This window comes from Alexandromys fortis, unplaced genomic scaffold, assembly GCF_014885135.2.
Source record: "Alexandromys fortis isolate MF-2015 unplaced genomic scaffold, M_Fortis_MF-2015_v1.1 scaffold_16, whole genome shotgun sequence".
NCBI classification, from domain to species: domain Eukaryota; kingdom Metazoa; phylum Chordata; class Mammalia; order Rodentia; family Cricetidae; genus Alexandromys; species Alexandromys fortis.
In genome coordinates, this window is record NW_026067893.1 from 17,411,316 (window position 1) to 17,431,256 (window position 19,941).

Sequence of the window (19,941 nt, forward strand, 5' to 3'; positions counted from 1 at the left end):
GTGCAGCACCTGGCTGCTCTGCCCAGTTTGGACCCTATCCTAAGGCTTCCAGAGATGAGCCCCAAAAGACTGGATCCCTAAACTGTGGACTCATCTACTCCCCAACTGTGTGACCAACTTGCCAAGAAGGAGTTGTGGGTAACATCTCTGTTATATCTCTGTTATGGTCCGGTTGCTATGGCAATAAATTGCTGCTAATTAGTAGTGTGGTTACCATGGCAATTTTCTAGTAATTACAGGTTACAAATGGTGCAAGGCTTCAACCCAACCCAATTAGTTAATTAGAAAGATTTAGAAATTTGTCCAAAAGGGAAATAACCTGCTTTGTAGAAAATGAAGGGAATGTGTCACAGCTTGGGAGCCAGAGGCAGAGAGGAAACTGGAGGACGCCACAGAGAGAGAAGGACTGAGCTGCATGGTGGCAAGTCCTGAGTCCCACCTGGAATTTCCTGGAAGCCCTTCCCTGGGCTGGAGTCTGGCAGTGACCAGGGCAGGGACAGCCAGTTCCAGCTCCTCTTTTTAGCCGGCAGAGGCGGTGACTAGGTCATGTCTCAGCATCCACCCTACTGGCTATGGAAAGTGACCGGGGAAGTCATCACCCTCCTTTATGGTCTTCATGCTGTGTGATACCTCCCTGGAGGAGGAACACCAGGGGTGATGGGGATTTCGTTGCTCATTTTCACAAGACTGGACTCTTCCTTTGAGACGTAATCTGATTACCTGGGAAGAAAAATTCCAGGACACAAAAGCCCAACAAACATTAGCAGATAATGAACGAGATAAAGACACTGTTGAGCCCTGCCCAGCTCTGTCCTGGAACAAAGCCCCGTACTTTGTCAGGGAGCATCTCCCAGGATGAAGGACCACAGGAGCCTGAGACCCCTCTTCTCAGATGAGCTCAGTCACTTCACAAACCCCTGGATCCATCCAGAGGTGGGTGGCCAAGGACCTGGCCATTGTAACATGGCTATGCCAAAGTTGGCGTTTACTTAAAAATTCCAACTCCAGATTTTCTCTTGTCAGGATAGCCAGTTCCTTGCAGCAATATGTCTTGTCCTTTAGTCATACAAACCACACAGTGGTCTTGTCAGCATGCAGGACTCCGCGGGGCCTGAGATTTTGCACTTCTGAGAAGTCCAACTGCTGGTCCACAGGCCTGGTTGCACAGCAAGACTTCACAAAGCCTCCTTCTCTCTTGCCTCACGTTTTTAAAATAAACTTCCAAAAACTTCTTATTTATCATACACACCATGATGTTCTGAAATATAAATGCCCTGTGCAATAGCTGGACTAAACACATTACTTTCTACTTGTGGCGAGGTCACTTAAGACCCGCCATCTTGACCAGCAAGAGCAGCATGCAGTACTAACAGTACACATCATGTCGTACAATAGCATCTCTCTCAGATTTAGCCCCCTGCTCAACCCTTCCCTTTTGCTGTTGTCGGCCGTTTGCTATCTTCCCCCTTCACCCAGACCTCTGCAACCTCACTCTATGCCCCCGCTTCTGTAGCTTGACTCTCTAGACTCCACAGCTTAGGGAAACGCTGCTTCTGTGTTTCAGCTCCGTTTGGCATGTTGTCCTCCAGGCTCATCTATGTGGCCACAAATGAGAGGATTGTCTTCTTTCTTAAGGCTGGTAACACTTCTTGTGAGGTCATACCATGCCTTCTTTATTCGGTCTTCTGACGGACGCTTAGGGTGGCTTCACATCAGCACCCGTGAATAGTCCTGGAGTGGACACAGGAGTGCAGAAATACCGGACCCTACTGACTTTATTTCCCATGGAGGGTAAACGCCCAGCCACAAAATTGCTGGGTCATATGGTAGCGGTATTTCTTTTTTATTTTTCTGAGAGTATGCCATACTGCTTTGGAGTTGTACTAATTTATATTTGCCCCAAGAGAGTATAGGGATTCGTTTTCCCTCCCTCCTGTTGGACACTTTTGACCTATCATTATTTCTCACTTGTTTGATTTTTATAAAGACTGAAAAGGGCAACTCAGAAAATCCCCATTTAACAGAAGAAGAAACTGACATTCAGTGGGTAACAAGTTGTCTATAGTCAGCCTCTTGTAAGAATCTACAGCCACTACTTGTAGGGCTATAGTTTTCCAGCATCCAGGGGCCATGGCTGGTAAGGCTTCCCAAGTGTGGAGGGTTTTCCCAGGAGTAGGTGAGGATCAGCAAACAAAGGCTCTAATTGAAGCCCTCTGGTTTGGGTTACTTTGTTTCAGGATGCATTAAGGTTGGACTTCTTCATATGGGGAGCTCAAAATTAATATAGTCTTCAAAGCCTAACATAGAGCTGGCTTGATCTGTGTCTTTCTTTTTTTTAATGTAAGCCAGGTAGTGGTGACACACACCTTCAATCCAAGCACTTGGGAGGTAGAGGCAGGAGGATCTCTCTGAGTTCAAGGCCAGCCTGGTCTACAGAGCAAGTTCCAGGACAGCCAGGGCTACACAAAGAAACCCTGTCTTGAAAAAAAGAGAAACAACAACTATATATATATTCCATTGGATAGTCTCCTCTCAAACTGCAAAAACTAGACTTGCCTCTAGCCAAACAATGGGGACACAGTCAAAGAAAAGGCCATCTCTCTCCTTTCCCTGATCGGTTCTGATGCAACTAGTTAGTGTGTGACCTTCTCCACTTTTTTCCAAATTCTAACTAGCTTAGACATACATATATTCTGAAATACCAAGAATTTCCCACCTTTTTTAATAAATGTAAGATCACACAATACCGTTACTTGCCAAGATACTTTTTTTTAACAATCGCAGGCACTCCTCCAAGTCAGTGCATATGGATCTACACAGTCCTTTCAGTAGCTGCGGAATGATCCACCATATGGATGCACCGTAATCCGTCCGGCCAGTTCACTACCAGGGAGCAAAACTGCTCAGTGTATCAGCCAAATAAGCATCTTTGGGCCTACAGCTGAGACCCACAGCCTGTTGGAGCCTGCAGGCAGGGCTGACTTCCTCAGATTCCTAGCCCAAGAACCTAACCCAAGAAGCATAGGTTTGGACGGGATTATTTGGGACTGGGGCACTGCTGAGGGTCCCGTGACATGAGAGTGCTCGCAGGGGCAGAGCTGGGTTTAGATGTGTTTGATTCGACTGGTATGTGTGGTGACCACACCCTGCGTTCCTGGGATGCGGGATGAAGCTTTTGGCACAAAGTGACCCCGCCCAGCTCCTCTCCCGGCCTCGGTGCCATCAGAGTTAGGGAGATTGGGAGCCGAGTTCTGTCCAGCTCAGGGAAGCATCCCAAAGTTCACATCCCTCAGCTTTTCCGATTGTTTCCTTAAAGCAGTTTACCTGGGTCCTCAGCCGTCCAGTCCTCCAGGCGGCGGGACAGGGCTGGGCTGGGCGCTTGGCACTCACTGTGGGCGCACCTCCTCTCCTAGCTGGCCGGGGTGTCAGCGTGGGCCCCATTCTCAGCAACAGCGCCTCAGATATCTTCTGTGACAACGAGAACGGACCCAACTTCCTCTTCCACAATCAAGGCAACGGCACCTTTGTGGATGCTGCAGCTGGCGCTGGTAAGTGCGGACCTCTCCTGGGCCCCAGACGTCCCTGGGCCTAGGGGACTGTGGGTTTCTCTGCCACCCTCAAGCCACAAGGGTGTTTGCTGATGGAGCAGGGAGGCCCCTGGCAATGGCCTATGAACCTCTGAGTCTGCTTTTGTTTCCTAGCACAATTCATGAAGCTTTCCCTCCGCGACTTGGCCTCTCCCCATTTAGCTTCCTTTTTTTTTTTAACATTTTATGTAACTGTGTGTACATGTGTGGATGTGTGTGCTAAAGCACTCAATTAGAGGTCTAATGACAAGTTACAAAAGTCATTCTTCTACCATGTGGTTCTTGGGGCTTGGACTCGGGTCAACAGTCTTGACTGTAGGCACCTTTGCCCACTCCCTCTTTTATCATAAACAGTTTAATCCAACAACAATTTCCTTTTTTTTTTAAAGTTCATCCTGACTGCAGTTTCCCCTCCCTCCATTCTTCTCATCTCCCCCACATCCCTCCCCTCTCCCCCAGATCTACTACCCCTCTGCTCCCCGTCAGAAAAGAGCAGGCCTCCCAGGGATATTACTCAAACACAGCATAACAAGTTACAATCAGACTAGGCACAAACCTCACTCATATCAGGGCTGTGTGAGGAAACCCAGTAGATGACAAGGGGTCCCAAGGGCAGGAAGAGAGTCAGAGACACCCCTCCTTCACTGTTAGGAGTCCCACAAAACACCAAGCTAACATTCCTAACATACTTGCAGAGGACCTAGGGTAGATCCATACGGCTCAGTGGTTGCCGCTTCTGTCTCTGTGAGCCTTATTTGAGCCCTGCTTGGTGGGTTGTATGGACTGTGTTCTCCTGATGTCCTTACCCCTCTGGCTCCTACACTTTACCACCTGCCTCCTCTTCCACAGGATTCACCAAGCTCCAAGGGAAGGGACCCGATGGAGAGCTCCAATTTGGGATCTCTCTGAACCTAATGTTTGACTATGGGTCTCTGCGTCTGCTCCCATCAGCTACTAGAGGAAGCCTCTCTGATGACAGCTGGTCTAGGCACAAATCTATGAGTATAACAGAATATCACTAGGAATCGTTTTATTCATTTTTTTTCTACTCTAGATCTCTGGACTGTCCAGCCTCTGATTTGTGGTCATCTAGGCAGCATTGGGAATGGGCTTGCTTTCATGGCATGGGCCACAAATTAGACCAGCCATTGTTAAAATTAGTTTTTCTGTTTTGGTGTTTTTTTTTCATTTTGTTTTGTTTGGTGGGGATGGTTGGTTGTTTTGTTTATTATTGGTTCGGTTTGGTTTGTTTTTTTTTATTTTTCAAGACAGTGTTTCTCTGTGTAGCCCTAGCTATCCTGGAACTTGGTCTGTAGTCTAAGCTGGTCTCGAACTCAGAGATCCGCTTGTCTCTGCCTCTCAAGTGCTGAGATTAAAGGTGTACACCACCAATCACCATGTCAAGAAGCTTTGCTTAGTGTCTGACTGCTGCCGAGAGCTAGGAATGCTGGGATGAGTAAAGCCGAGATGGCCCCACAGTTAGAAAGGAAACAGACATCTACATGACCAGCTCTAATAAGGAGCAGGATCAAATGCAAACCGGCCCATCATCACAGCTTCCAACCCTGCTCCCCTTCCTGCCTGTGGTTGTCACCCATCAACCTCAGGACCTTTGCTTGTCCCATTCCTTTTGCGAACCGCCCTTGCTGTTCTCTGAGGAACTCCCATGTGCCCTTCAACATCCTGCCCAGTCACCTCTGAGAAGCATTTTCCTGCCTTCCTCCTCTGCTTCCACTCCCCCTGGCAGGTGCCTGTCTCTCAGGTTCCTGCATTGCCCTTGTGATTGTTCTTGTGTGATCTACAGGGACAGGGACTTGTACTGTCCTCTCTTGGCACCCAATGACAGAATGAATAGTTTATGAAAAGGTTGTGGATGTGGGGTGCCCTTCAGCCCCTTCTCAGCCCTCATTTCCTCCCATATCGCAAAAGGATGACAGTTTCGATGCACCTCTTCCTTGGAGCACAAGAAAGATGACTGCGGACCTGAACCCGTAGATCTTATGTCCCACCAGCTCTGCAGACAGCAGCATCTAAGCCCCAAGCACGAGCCCATCCCTTCTCTCTGATACAAGAGTGTCTCCCCGTCCATCTTCCTGCTCAGGAGTCTCCACATGGGTGACTCCTGACCTCCCATCCCAATTGAAACACCACCTGTCATCCTGTACCCAAGCCCAGCGTCTCTCCTTCCCTTGCATAATAGGGTGTGGTCCTCTGCCCTCTGCACCCATCCCCTGCTTGAGTTGTACTTGGCAGCAGCCGATCTCGCGGCTGAGAAACCACGGAATGAAGGGAAGGAGGTAGCACGGAAAACTGAGAGCGTTTGATGAGGTGTTAAGGAGATGGAAGCAGAGGTGAGCGAACAAGTTGGAGTGGGAGAAGGTATCGGGCAGGAGGAGATGCGAGGTGCGAGGCCCGTAATTGAAAGTCAAAGTGATTGCAGGGGTTTAACAAGACATGTCAAGGGGGCATTCATCACCCAAACAGATGCTGCTGTGAAATGCAGCCTGGCACTGCTTAGTCCCGTGAAAAGGAACCAGCTCCTTGTCAAGGTGCCTCACAGATAGGAGAGAAACGGGCCAGCTCAGAAGGCCACCGACCCGACGACGCTTAGGCGAGGAGTTTGCAGAGAATGCAATGGACTATCAGCCCTAGGGTTTGGGGACTGACCCCGGTCCCTCCAACCCTGCCCTCTCCATCTGACTGGCTGCTTTCACTACCATCAGGGGCTTCCTGCCCTGCCCCCGCCCTGTGATAACACCTTGCTTCCAAGGCTCTCAGAGCCCTCACCCCTGCCTTCTCCTGACCCCATTCTCAGGATCACCCTGTTTGCAGCAGTCTGGAGTCTGCCCCACCGCCTCTGTTCTATTGTTCTACTACCCTGTGCCCAGGGCAACCTGCAGTTCTTTGTCCTTTGGAAGTGTCACCTTTACTTAGGTTTGCGGCTGGGCCAGGAGCAGGCATGGGCTCCTCGGTGGATGGTGAAAGTGAGCAGCCGGGCACCTCCCTTCCTGTGCTCGCAGGTCCTCTGTGGGTTCTCTGTCATGGTTGCTCTGTTTCCTCTGCAGCCACTCGCATCCCCGCGTTGCCTGCTGTCAAATTATTTATGTCTCTTCATTCATTCAGCGAGTACTTACTGAGCGCTGCCACACAACCACAGGCACCGAGGTAGACCTGAGGCACACGAGACCCACCGGGGCGTGGCTGATCTCGGGGGAGTGGGGAAGGTGGAGAGGCCAGACCCCAAGCAAGGAGAGCCCCCTCCCCAAAGGCTAGCACCAGGAAGGGAAAGATTAGAAAGATGAGGAGGGGGCGGGTGGGAGGGGCTTCTGTCGGAACTGCATTTTTGTCTTCTTTATTAATCCTTTTAGTTAATGTAGAAAACAATGGTTTTACTGTTGATGTCTTCATTGATGCTCTGTTCTTAGTCACCTCCACGCTGCCCTCCCCATCATCATCCTTGCTGTCCCCTCATCTCCAAATTGTCCCTTTCTGCTTTCATGTCACAGATATTCTATTGCCTTTTCCTATCCACTTCTCTCTGCACCTTTAGGCCTCCTCCTTCATAAGCCTCTTTCAACTTTCACATCAGGTTCTGTGTGTGTGTGTGTGTGTGTGTGTGTGTGTGTGTGTGTGTGTGTGTAAACCTGGGGTTTACATATTCAAGAAAACATGAGCCAGGTGGTGATGGCACACACCTTTAATCCCAGCACTAGAGAGGCAGAGGCAGAGGCAGGTGAATCTCTGTGAGTTCGAGGCCAGCCTGATCTACAAAGTGAATTCCAGAACAGCCAGGGCTACACAGAAACCCTGCTCAAAAAACAAACAAACAAACAAACAAACAAACCATGCAGTGTTTGTTTTCCTGAACCTGGCTTGTGTTGTGGGCACAGGCCATGGAAGCTCCCTAAGAGGTTAGGTTTCCAGGGGCCAGGGAGTCGTCTGGAGAAGACACACCATAGCAAAGAACTGAAACGTAGGAAGAACTTGGTTCACTTAGAGAATAGAAAGACTATGGTAACCAGAGCTTAGCAAATCAAGAGTCAATACAGCACAACAAAGACAGATAAGGGCCCAATAAGTCAGAGCCTGCCATCCCTGGGCAGACATTTGAACCTGACCCAAAGTACTGGTGAACCCTTGCGAGAGTTAAGCAAAGAGGGACGAGATCAATTCAATGTCTCCCTATGGCCATGTGACAGTGGTAGGAAAGGCTTTGGTCCCCCAGAATGCCCATCACTCTCCTTCTCCTGGACCATGATGCCCTGAGCCAAGTCCAGGTAGCATGCAAGGGGATGGCTGTGCTACTTCCTGTTTCCATGAGAACATCTGAATTCTGCCGTGCCTCCCCATCTTCCCAGGAGAACAGGGACTGTAAGAGATCACTTCTTGTTGCTGAAGGCGAATGTTTATGGGATACACCAGGGATAGCACCCTGGAGCGCCTGCCTCTCCTCCCCAGGTGTAGATGACCCTCACCAACATGGGCGAGGTGTGGCCCTGGCAGACTTCAACCGTGACGGCAAAGTGGACATCGTCTACGGCAACTGGAATGGCCCACACCGCCTCTATCTGCAGATGAGTGCTCACGGGAAGGTCCGCTTTAGGGTAAGAACAGCCAGATGCTGCATGGCAGCTTGGCAGACCATAAGAGATAGAAACCTGCTTTGTGCCTCCATGGGCCTCTCCAGAGCTGGGGGTGGGGTCCCAAGAAAGGCAACATGCAGGGTCAAGGACACCAGCCTCAGCCAGGTGCAGGCTTTCAGAGAACAATGGCTGCAGAGAAAGAGGAGTCTCCAAGGCATCCCGCAGGAACCCTGTCAGAGAAATTCACTCTTTGGCAACTACTGTTCCTTGGGTCTCCCGGGACACCCCATCAGTAGCTGCTAACTGGGGTCCATGGTAGAATGATGGGAGAGGAAAGAAGTTGAGGCCAGGGAGCTCCCAGGTTGTCCCTAAAGTCAAATAAAGGGTAGGATAACCACACACACACCCTTATCCTGCTGCCTGAGCTGTGGGCAGATATAATGACAAGTGTTCTCCCCAAGGGCTTCTGGGTGACAGTGATGAGCTGGAGTTTGGGGCTTTCCCAACAGATGACAGAGTATGGATTTGATGAAGCCAATATCGAGAAGCCAGATTAGGACTTGGTAAATAATCATCATCATCATAATAGAAAATGGAAGGTTATGGTATTCCAACTTTGTGAACACAGAGAATTATCCAGGATCCCAAAACTCTATGTGACCATGAAGAGGCCCCACCCAAAGTAATCTCCGTGCTCCCTTCCCTGCTGAGACTCTAGACCATCTGGAAAAGAGGACTCTTGCCTAGAACTCAGGACATTGATCCTGGAATCTGAGCAAGTTCCTTCTTTGTCCCACATTCTAGCCCAGGCTCACAGAAGAAATGATTTTGCCCTCCCTGTCCCGGGATATTTGACAATGTCTGGGAACATTTTGAACTGTCCTGACCGGGGAAGGACAAAAGCCAGCAAGGTTGCTGCAGACACTTCACAATACACAGGACAGCCCCCATTATAAAATTATCAACTTCGTGGCTTACAGTACAAAGGCTTCAGATGTCCTGTGCTGAGGTTAGAGAACATGCTGGCCTTCTGAGGCCCCTGAGCTGCACAATAACAATAACAACAAATGTCCCGTTTATCACATGCCACCCACATACCAGGATCCCTGATAAGAGCTTTACATAGATTATCTCAAAACCCAGGCATGCAGAGGGGCAAGCCCAGGGGGGCTGTGTAAGTTTCCATTTTTACAGGATCGATGGAGCAGTAATGAGTTAGAGATCCTCAGGTCTCCTTGTTCCCCAGCTCTGAAGACCCTGCTCAGCCCACCCTGACCAGCCAGCCAGGCTCTTAATCAACCTCATTACGGTGCTGATGAGGACTGTCACCCTCTCCTGACTCCAGGAGCAAGCATCTCTGCAGCTGAGCCAAGAAAGCTCCTTTCTGTGGTTCCAAAGCAGGCTATGGAAGGAGAGAAGGGCAGGGCCTGGTCCAAGGGCAGGGGCTCCCAGAGAACCAGCTCAGCCCTTCCCAGCTCTCTTCACCTACATGGTGAAATTTGGACAGCCACTGAATGTCTTCAAGGGACAACCTATACACAATGGGAGTATTCTGCTCAGAAACAAAAGGCCATCTGCACAGCTCTTCTTCCATTTCAGAGGCAAATCCCACACCTAGGACCCTGTGCCAGGCCCTCTCAAGACTGCCAACGCTTGTGGGGAAGGTTCCCAGCTTGGCTGTCTTGGATCCAGAGTCTCCCCAGAAGTCCTGGGGAAATGATAATGACACTCCTTCAAATCGTGTCTCAAATAAAATCCTAAGACTCCCAAGAATCAGAATGAGGAAGTAGGAGCAATGAGAGGCACAGCTTATAGGTCTGGCTTTGCATGGGGCTGGTGACAAGGTTGAGGCATCACAGACTGCCAGTGATCTGTCTCCTGGCCACTCTGTTATGTGCGACTGACATGGCAGGCCTCACAGTGTAGGCTGCTGCCTTCCCCCCAGTGAGATGCAGCCCAAGTGCTGAGTGACCTCCCCCGAAGGTCAAGTCAGTGCTGAGGCTGGAGTCAAAAGCAGGTGGTTCCTAGGGCCTTCCCAGCTTCTGGTTCAGCACTCGAGAAAGAAGGCCAGAATCTTTAGTATGTAGCTCTGGCTCTGGCCCCATCGTTAGCAATCACCCCCTTCAAGACTCAGTTATCCCATCTGTAAAGTGGACTGCTGACGTCAGGCCGCTCAGGGGACTGGCAGGAGGGCTGGGTGTGGTTGGGACCAGGAACCATCTCAGAGCTCCTTGCGTGAGCTGGTGTGAGCTGCAGCTGTTACTCCGCCTTCTGTGTTCCGCAGGCAGTCTGAAGTTTGTGCCATCCCAAGGGTCACCACTCCAGGTCATAAGAGAGGGGACATAACAGAGGTGCTGGGTTTCCTCCGTGCATAGTCACACAGGAGAGGGTTGTGGGCTTGTTTCCACCCTATCTTCTGACCCTCAGCACTCTCTCCTCCAGGACATTGCCTCGCCCAAGTTCTCTATGCCCTCCCCGGTCCGAACTGTCATCGTTGCCGACTTCGACAACGACCAAGAACTGGAAGTCTTCTTCAACAACATTGCCTACCGCAGCTCAGCAGCCAATCGCCTCTTCCGGTACCGTATCCAGGCCACGGGGGCTGGAGTCCAAGCGTCAGAGAGGCTGTGCCAAGGGGGGGATAGTCCTTGATTAAGAAAGAGAGCGGAGGGGAGGACAGAAACCAAGCAAGATAGAGAGAGAACCCTGAGTTAGCTGTCAGCCCTCACTGTGGCTGAAAAGTGGGTAGCAAGGCTATGGTCCAGAGAGACCCCAGCTCCATCCCCACGAGGTAGAACAACTCCCACAGCCTCAGAAAGGCTTCCAGGTCAAGTCTGTTGGGTAAACCTGGACTAAGCCAAGGGGATCTGGCTTATTTACTGGAGATTTATGAGCACCTATAACAGAACCACTGAGTATTTCACCATTCCAAAAGATGGACCAAGTGTTCAAATAGATTTGGCCCCAGGACACATTTTTCAGAGATGTTTCTCAGAGACTGGATGTTCTGTAGAGCATTTTTGGGGAACACTGGAAGAGATGGCTAAGTGTAGTTGGACCCTTTCATTGGGACTTCTGGCTCCCCACTAATGACACAGAAACTTATTATAAATTATAAAAGCTCGGCCATTATATAATATATAAAATTAGGCTTGTTGCTAACTAGCTCTTACAACTTAAATTAACCCATTTTTATTAATCTACGTATTGTCACGTGGCTCATGGCTTTGCCTGTCCTCCATCATGTCTTGCTCCCTCTGCATCTCCTGGAAACCCCACCTATCATCTTCCCAGTGTCCTCTATGTCCCAAAAAATCTGCCTAGCTATAGGTCATTCAGCTTTTTATTAAACCAATCCGAGCGACACATCTTCACAGTGTACAAAAAGATCATTCCTCAACAGTTAAGGTAGAGAACGGAGAGAAAACCTGAGTCCTCTAGCACCTGAGCACCATTTCTAGAGAGAAAGGGACAAATTTCCAAGGTGACACAACTTGTGGGGACTGGAGGAATCCCCCAAGGGCTTGTGTTCAGACGTCCAGGCCAAGCCTCAAGGGTGGAAGCCCAGGATTCGGAGTGCCTGGCGAGAGCAGCAGGCACACAGCCATTCTTACCACACAGACACTTGAAAAGCACTTCGGGGACAAACCTCACATGGTCTGGGATGTCGCTAAGACACGCTGGGTGAGGAGAGAAGGTAGAGCAAAGGTCCTGGAGCCAGGAAATAGGTCAGGTCACCTGCTTGGCCCTCCATGTCCCTATTCCCTCTCTCAGGGGGGGGCTCAACTATTAATAAAAGGCGCAAGCTGTGACTAAGCATGTTTTAAAATATAATTATTAACCAAGCATCAATCCTGACTGGATGTAATCACCCCCTGAAGGCACCAGATTTACTAATTAGGTGCCTTGCAAAAAGCTTATTCACAACTTCTAGATTAATTGCAGAAGATCAATTGCTCGTTAACAGAGATGCTGCCTTCCTTCTCTGGCTAATAAAGTGTCACTTGCCAGGGCCCTGAGCAGCGACTTGGCTAGAGCTCTGGTTCTGTAGCCCAAGAACCCAGGGACCTTTCTGCCTGTCCACCTTCCTGGCCTGTTCCAACCTCCCAGCTTCCCATGCTGCCCAAGAAAGGCTGGCCCTGGATTGTCAGTGGACAGTTGCCACATGGTCACCTCCTGGGGCAGAGTTTGCTTCCACTCCGGGGCAACAGAAGCCACTGTCTAGGTACACAGCTGGGCCTCAAGTCCCAGAGGCAGATGGCTGGGTCCTGAGCACACAGCTTAAGGGCTGCAGCTGGGATGGCTGCTCAGCTGGCAGCTTGAAAGTTTAACCCTCACTTGTCCTATACTCTGCCAGCTCGTTACCATCACTGAAGGAACCAGTCCCTGGAGCTTTGTCTCTCCTGCAACATGCCTAGGCACTGGGGACCCAAAGCCTCATGGTCCTTTAATGATGCTTCAAGCAGCGTTTCACCCAAACCAGATCCAAGCCCCAGTGATAGGAGCCCATGATGGCCATGCAAGCATGGACTCTCCCAGGCCTAGTGCGGCGTGGGCTGCCTCCCACATATGCATCTAAATACCTCTGGTCTGGTCATAAGTCCAGTACTACTTTCTGGTCTTGTGGGGCTTTCTGTGCCCACCACAGCCCTCCCCTGGTCTCTATTCCATCATAGCAGCCTGCTGAAATGCCAGTCTAGCCATTTCCCTCTTCCCTTTGCCACCCTTTGCATCTACCCAGCTGCTGCAGAGCCTGTAGCCCACAAATTGTCAACAGGACAGTGTGAGTCTACAAGCCGAAGAGTCTCACCTCTAGCAGATGTGTGCGTGCCCATGTGTGCGTGTGCACAGCACCCTTCCCAGGTACACTGTGTGCCACCCATGTGTACACATGGGTGTGCTCAACCTAGATGCCCTAGGTGAATGGAGGATGTGTCACGGGCATCTGTACAGCCCTGCAAGTGCCTGAACGTCTGCAGCGGTCCACATCCAGTCACCACAGGCTCCAGCTTTTGGGACACAGTGTGGTTTGAGCAGATCGTATGGTTAGGAGAGGAGTACAAATACCTCCCACCCCAGGCTCCTCCCATGCTCCTCACCCAGCCAGGGCAGAGGATTCACAGCTGCAGAATCCAACAAGTGAGGGAAGCTAGAGAGGAAAGCTCACACCGCTGTCAGCCACATAACTCTTCATATGGAGAGGGCAAGACATGGAGAAAGTCTCAGAAGTGCTCAGGGACAAGACTGGGTATTCCAAATATGCAGAAAGGCTCTCACAACCTAAAGGGACCCTTCCTATTTGCCTCAGAAATTCACTCCAACTCCCCCACAGACTTGTGCTTGGAGCTGACTTGGGAGATAGGCCCTGTGTTCAGTGCTGTGGGAGAAGCCAAGATGGCTAACACAAGGTCCCAGCATACAGCGAGCTCATACACCGGCTTGAGAGATAAGATACCCTAGGCAGTGTTACCATGGGCAGAAAGTGATAAAGACCAGGAGAGCAATAAAGACAGCAGAGGCAGCAGGGATGCCTTTCAGGACAGCCAGTCAGTGGAGGGCAAGTGGGCAAGTGGGCTGAGGCGGGAGAACCTGCAGAGAGTTAATCCCTCAACAGCAGACGGAGCTATGGAAGCCAGCATCCTTTGGAGGAGCGTGAAGATCAGTTGAAGGTAGCTGCACCTCTGCCCTCCTCCATCCATCACCTGCCCCTCCCAGGCTGTCTATAATTCATCTATTAGAGATGGAAAAATCAATGTTTACCCACATAAATTAAAGCGCAAGAAGGGAACAGCCGTAGTGAAGTCAGAGGCTGTGAGAGAGAGAAAGTCCGTGGGCATCAGAGCACAGCGTTGGGGCTACTCAAGGGACAGAACCGAGGGCTGGGCCAGTAGGTCTAGGGAGCCCACAGGGCCCTGTTGGACCAAGTCTGTCTTTTCTACAGTGTTATCCGCAGGGAGCATGGAGACCCCATCATCGAGGAGCTCAATCCTGGTGACGCCCTAGAGCCCGAGGGCCGGGGTACAGGTAAGGCCACCAGCTTAGCACAACCCATACCCTCCGGCAGGGAGGAGCAAGAAGTCAGGCAGGCAGGGTGTACCTGCCACCTGGAGATCCCAGAGGAGGATGGGAATGGAGGAGAGCCATGGGCCTAAAGGCAGGAGTCAGGGAAGGAGACCACCCCTCCTTCCGTCCCCAGGCCTGCTGGGGAGAAGCAGGATTCGTGAGGAGGCTGCTGTTTCTCTGGCCATGCCTTGCTGTGTAGAGCTGGGAAGGTTGAGGGATGAGTCCCCTCTGTTCCCTGGCAGCCACCCTGGGTCTGACCCCTCCCCTCCTGGCAATCAGCCAGATAAAGAGCACTTGACTGGGAATCCTGGGACCCAGGTCTGTAGTTACTTTGTTTTCTGGGTTTTGTTTTTCACAAAATGAGAGTGTCTGCCTTTCTCTTGTCTTTGGGTTGTAGAGAGAACCAAAAATAGACCATGCCTATACACACACTAGAGAAGCTGAAAAACAGAAACAAAACCCAGTGTGTAAATAAAGAGGTATATGATTCAAACCACAAGAAAAGCAGGTCGTAGCTTAGACCCATCCCATCCATGACCATTCAGGGAAAGGAAGGAAAGCGTGTCTGTGAATTCCTATCTTGAGCTGGATGATGGACAGGAGAGAGATGGGCCTGCAGCCCTGTTCCTGCCCCAGCCTGTTTGTTTTCTCTTTTTGTCTTTCATACTCATGGTTATCGTCACCACACCAGGGAGCCCCTCCTCCCCCTTAGTCTAGTGGCTGGGCTAATGGCTAGAGGTGAAATCTGCGTTGTTTGTAGGGGGCGTGGTGACCGACTTCGATGGAGATGGCATGCTGGACCTCATCTTGTCACATGGAGAGTCCATGGCTCAGCCACTATCTGTCTTCCGGGGAAATCAGGTGTGCACCCATCTCAGAGCCTTTAGCTCCCAGCCTGGTGTGCTCTCAGTGGCCCATGAAGGCACAGGAACCTGGGCTTGCTAGCCAGCATGATGGGAAATGGGAACTGGAAAGCCTCGGACCAGAAGCCCATACGTTCCCAGCTGGAAGTACCACATCCAAGAGAATCCCCTGCTCAGCCCTCTGCCTTCTGCCACGGGAACTTCTTGGCCTTAAACCTTGCCCCACAGTCATTTGGCTTCCCCCTTCCTGCAGCCCACATTCCTCTTCTCCTTCTCCCCTCCTCCTCCTCCTCCTCTCCTCCTCTTCCCTCCTACCCTGCTCTATGCCAACATGACTGATGCTCACCACCTTCCTTCCCCCAGGGCTTCAGCAACAACTGGTTACGTGTGGTGCCCCGCACCCGGTTTGGGGCCTTCGCCAGGGGTGCCAAGGTTGTACTCTACACCAAGAAGAGTGGGGCACACCTACGGATCATTGATGGGGGCTCCGGTTACCTGTGTGAGATGGAGCCTGTGGCACATTTTGGCCTAGGTGAGTCGGGGCCCATGGGAATAGTAGATTCTGCAATATGTCTTGCCATGTGCGGTGAGATTCAGTTTCTCTATGGCATCACAGTGAATGCTGACTGTGAGTCTACGCTCAGAAGAAAGGACTGGGGGGAAGGTTGCCCCTCGCCTACAGGAGCCCCCACCCAAGGGCCTTTGTGGTTTTAGCTCACCTCAGGGTCAGAGTACATAATTCTCCTTCTGCCCAGGCCATAGACTTGTTCACACACTGATCTCTACCGAATATGTCCAGAGCAGCTGCCCCCTGACCTGATTGAGCTAGCTCAGTATTTAGGGTGCTGATGACTTCTTTGGATGGAAGGCTTAAAGCCCTGAGTTTTCGATGGGCACAAAGTCACCCTAAGGGTAAAGGTTGGATCTTGGTGGAGGATGGGATTAAAAAAAAAAAAAAAAAAAAAACGCTTTTATGTCTAAAAGCTGCAGTCTCCACACGCCCCAGAAGCAAACCAACAGCATGCCCATGGCACCCCTGAGCTATACTGCCCACCTTAGAATACCCCCAAAGAATGCTACTAGGGGCTGGGCAGCCTCCAGACACGGGAGAAGCTGACTCTCTCGCTGCTGTGGGACACACGCTCCCATTCTGAAAATGGCATGGTCAATCATAGTTTTAGTTGTGTATTTATTCTTAGTGTGTGGGTGTGCATTCATGCGTGTGGGGGTCAGAGGACATGTTGTGGAGTTAGTTGTCTCTTCCACCTTTATGTGGGTCCCAGGGATTGAACTCAGGTCACCAGGCTTGCGTGGCAAGTGCCTCTACCTGCTGAGTCATCTCACTGGCCTGACTGCTTGGTAGACTCTTTTAAAAAAGAAAAGTTGTGCTGTGTGGTGGCAGTGGTACACGCCTTTAATCCTGGCACTCAGGGAACGAGGCAGGCGGATCTCTGAGTGCAAGGCCAGCCTGGTCTACAGAGTGAGTTCTGGGACAGTCAGGGCTACACAGAGAAACCATGTATCACAAAACAAAAACAGAAGCAAAGGACACTTGCCTTGTTGATGCTGCAGAATGCGATTTGGCAATAAAAAGTCTCATTGTCAAAGTCACCTTCCCGAAATGACCACGTCATAGAGCTGAAGATGGGCAGTTCAGGTTGGAGGCAGTGAAGGGCAGGCAAACCATGAGGGGCATCTCCACAGCGATGGGCGGTGAGTGTCTCAGTGGCAGTGGCTACACGAATCTAATGTGTGATTCACGACAAAGAACTGTTCACACACCTGTTCCCATGGCAAGGCCTTGATTTCCGTGTGGTACGACCAGGAAGCAAGCCATAGGCTCTGGGGCAGCCATCTACATGGATCCCTCCGCTCTGTCTTCACAACCCTGCTAGCTCTCCAATTATGTCAAAATAAGCTGTTTTTTAAAAACGTGGAGGTTATAGGGAGATGTGGAAATTCTTCAGGGAGCATGCAGGGATTACAATTAATGGGGAAAAGACTGCGGAGCATTGAGGAAGAGGTGGGGACAAGTCAAAGCATTTGAGCCAAAGATTGCCCAGCTTTCACCAGATGCTTTCCTGTGTGCTATTGCCTTGTGAGGTGATATGATTTTAATATAAAAAGATTAGACAGTATGTTCTCTAATCAATAAATATTTAGAAGCATTAATATTAAGCACACATCGTATTGCACAAAGGAAAAAAAACTAAGGAAAGAAATGCCAAGAGTGTGAACTATCCCATCTGAGTGACGAGATTACTACAGGGACTCCGCGTATGCTGGACACAGTGCTGGGCACCCAGTTCTCATGAACTCATCCTCACGAGTACCCTCAGGTGGGCATTGCTATCTCCATCTTGCAAATGGGAAACTGGATCCAAATGTTAAGGGAAGCCTCCCCATGAGCTCATGATTCTCAAATGGCAGAGGTGGGATTCAAACTCAGGCCTGCCTGAAAATGTGGTTTGGATTTTCTACCATATGTTCTAGTATATGTGTGCGCATTCTGGTTTTTATAGGGAACACATAATATTTATGTAGTCTGAGAAAGAAGCAATAAATATTTAGGGGACCCAGAGCCTAGTTATACGAGCCTGTTCCCTGGCTTGGATGGGTGAGCCTGAGCCTGGGGCATCTGTCACTCCTAGGGCAGCCATTTGCTATGTTGGCCCTAAGGGTACAAGCTGACTTTTAAACATGGAGTTCTCCCTCTTGCAAATTAACAGTAGCCGACACCTACAGCGTGCTTCCAGAGTGCAGGGCTCTGCCCAATTTCTTCATCAGTTCTCCTGGGAACTTGATGAATTATGAACCACAGTCTCTACTTTACAGGCCAGAATGCTGAGGTGATGTTTAAACACACTGACCAATTCACAGCTCCAGGTAGGGATTGGCTGGCTTTGGAGCCCTCCTAAGAAACTGAGTTGCTGGACTTGGTAACTCCTCCCAGGGCTTCTCTGTCTCTTCCTGATGTTGAGTATCCCCTCAGCTTATGGGTATCCCGAAAGGCCATTCAAGCACCAAGGTGGCCGCTGTGGTTTCAAAGTTGAAATGTTTATCAAGCTAGATGTCAGCCCCGCTGAACAGAAAAGGAAATTGAGGCTCCCAGAATAGAGCAGCAGAGCTGGGCTGAGGCCGTCTGGCCCCACATCCTGTGGACTGTCTCTGCTATTTTGTGTATTAGGGGGCATCTCTGGGTCCTTTCCTCTCCAGAATCTGTCACCACAAGGAGAAGAGCCTGCTTCCTCAACTAGGCAGCATGCAGGGTCATTTGATGAGATCCAGGGTGCTCAGGAGTAAACTAACACCCAATGTAGCACACACTGCATCTGGTCAGGGGTCCCTCCTGATAGCAGCCTTCAATAGGATTTGCTGTTGGTTTGAACCAAATTGCTGCAAGGGTCCCCACCCTGCCCCTATCAGGCTCCTTTTTTGGGGGATCCCTTTCCAGAGGGACACTAGAAAGACACCTAGTCTCAGAAACAGACCCTTGCTAGTTGCCTGAGATCAACAGTGACCACAGAGCAGCTCGTGGACCAGACCAGAAACCCAAACAGTGGGCCAGGCTAACTCCATCCCTGCCTCTTCAGGGCCCCTTAGGATCCTAGCAGGATCTTAATGGGCTAAGCATAGTTGCCCTTCCTGACTAATGGGGAGCCAGCAACACAACAGAACACAGAGCGGGCAGAGGGAGACAGTGGGGAAACCAGGTGTCAGGAATGACTGAGGAAAACAAGCAAAGGAAGAGAAAGAGGGCAGAAGCAGAAGGCAAGAGAGGCAGAGAACTGGGAAAGGAGACTGGAAGAAATGCTGCTGCCAGGCTGCGGATAAACCCAGGAAGTCTCCTCCTGCAGGCCTGTCCCCATGCATACTGCACTAACGTGGAGCCTTGAGAAGATGGAGCAAGGGAAATCATCCTTGCCCTGGACAGCTTTGCCAAGTGAGGAGGAGACTAGGAAGAGAGCTAGCAAAATAGTAGGAACTTGGGGGGGGGGCGACATGGGGGAGGCAGGGCTGAGAGCATTCCAGAGGCCACGCTAGCACGAACCAAGACCCAGTGGTGGGAGTACTTAGTTGGAGGGATGGGAGCAGTGCTTGGAAAGTGGGAGCTTGGAAAGTCTCCAAGGGAGGCTAGACAGGGCCTGCTGGACAGAGGGGATGTCCCGGTGGACCCAGGGGAGCCAGAGCCAGAGCTGAGGCAAGAAAGGATGTGTGCAGGGCAGCAGCCCCATGGCTCACGTTCTTCGAGTCCTCTTAAAACACTTCTTAAACATTTCTCTTGATTGTGAGAACAATGTGTATTGATTATAGGAAAACGAGACAATACAACAAATCATAAAAAGAAGTAAAAATCACCCGCGATCTCATCACAGTGCTTGGAATGTTAAGTAAAGGACAAAACAACAAACAAACATTTCCTCATTCACTCTGGCGCCATTTGACCCCATCCAGTCCACGCTCACTGAACACCTACTAGCTGCTCGGCAGTATCTGCATCAAGGGCCTTGCCTTGAGCACCTCTGCATTCTAGTGGGAAGGGCAGCACGGGAGACGTGATGAGCGGAATAGACCATGTGAAGATTGTATTAGGTGCCACAAAGAAAGAAAACGCCAAGCAGGGGAAGGGAGTTAGGAGTGGGGAGGAAGAGGGACAAGCAGCAGTTTCCAGCTAGGAGGCCAAGCTCCTAATCAGCCTTTACCCCATGCAGTACACACAGGGGCGCATTTAAGAGGCACACACTACTTAGCTTTGTTTCTTTAAAAAAAAAAACCCATGCAGTACACACAGGGGCGCATTTAAGAGGCACACACTACTTAGCTTTGTTTCTTTAAAAAAAAAAA

At 50.5% G+C, this 19,941-nt stretch overlaps 1 protein-coding gene across 2 annotated transcripts in view; it reads left to right on the forward strand.

Annotated features, from left to right (window-relative positions):
- Positions 1 to 19,941, forward strand: part of Crtac1 (cartilage acidic protein 1) — a 140,890-nt gene that overhangs the window by 112,497 nt on the left and 8,452 nt on the right. For both annotated transcript variants that reach the window (XM_050149019.1, XM_050149011.1), the window contains exons 6-11: positions 3,414 to 3,548; positions 8,046 to 8,191; positions 10,613 to 10,749; positions 14,112 to 14,194; positions 14,994 to 15,094; positions 15,460 to 15,628. In XM_050149019.1, the coding sequence (XP_050004976.1) occupies positions 3,414 to 3,548; positions 8,046 to 8,191; positions 10,613 to 10,749; positions 14,112 to 14,194; positions 14,994 to 15,094; positions 15,460 to 15,628 (771 nt within the window). The remainder of the gene's footprint in view (positions 1 to 3,413; positions 3,549 to 8,045; positions 8,192 to 10,612; positions 10,750 to 14,111; positions 14,195 to 14,993; positions 15,095 to 15,459; positions 15,629 to 19,941) is intronic.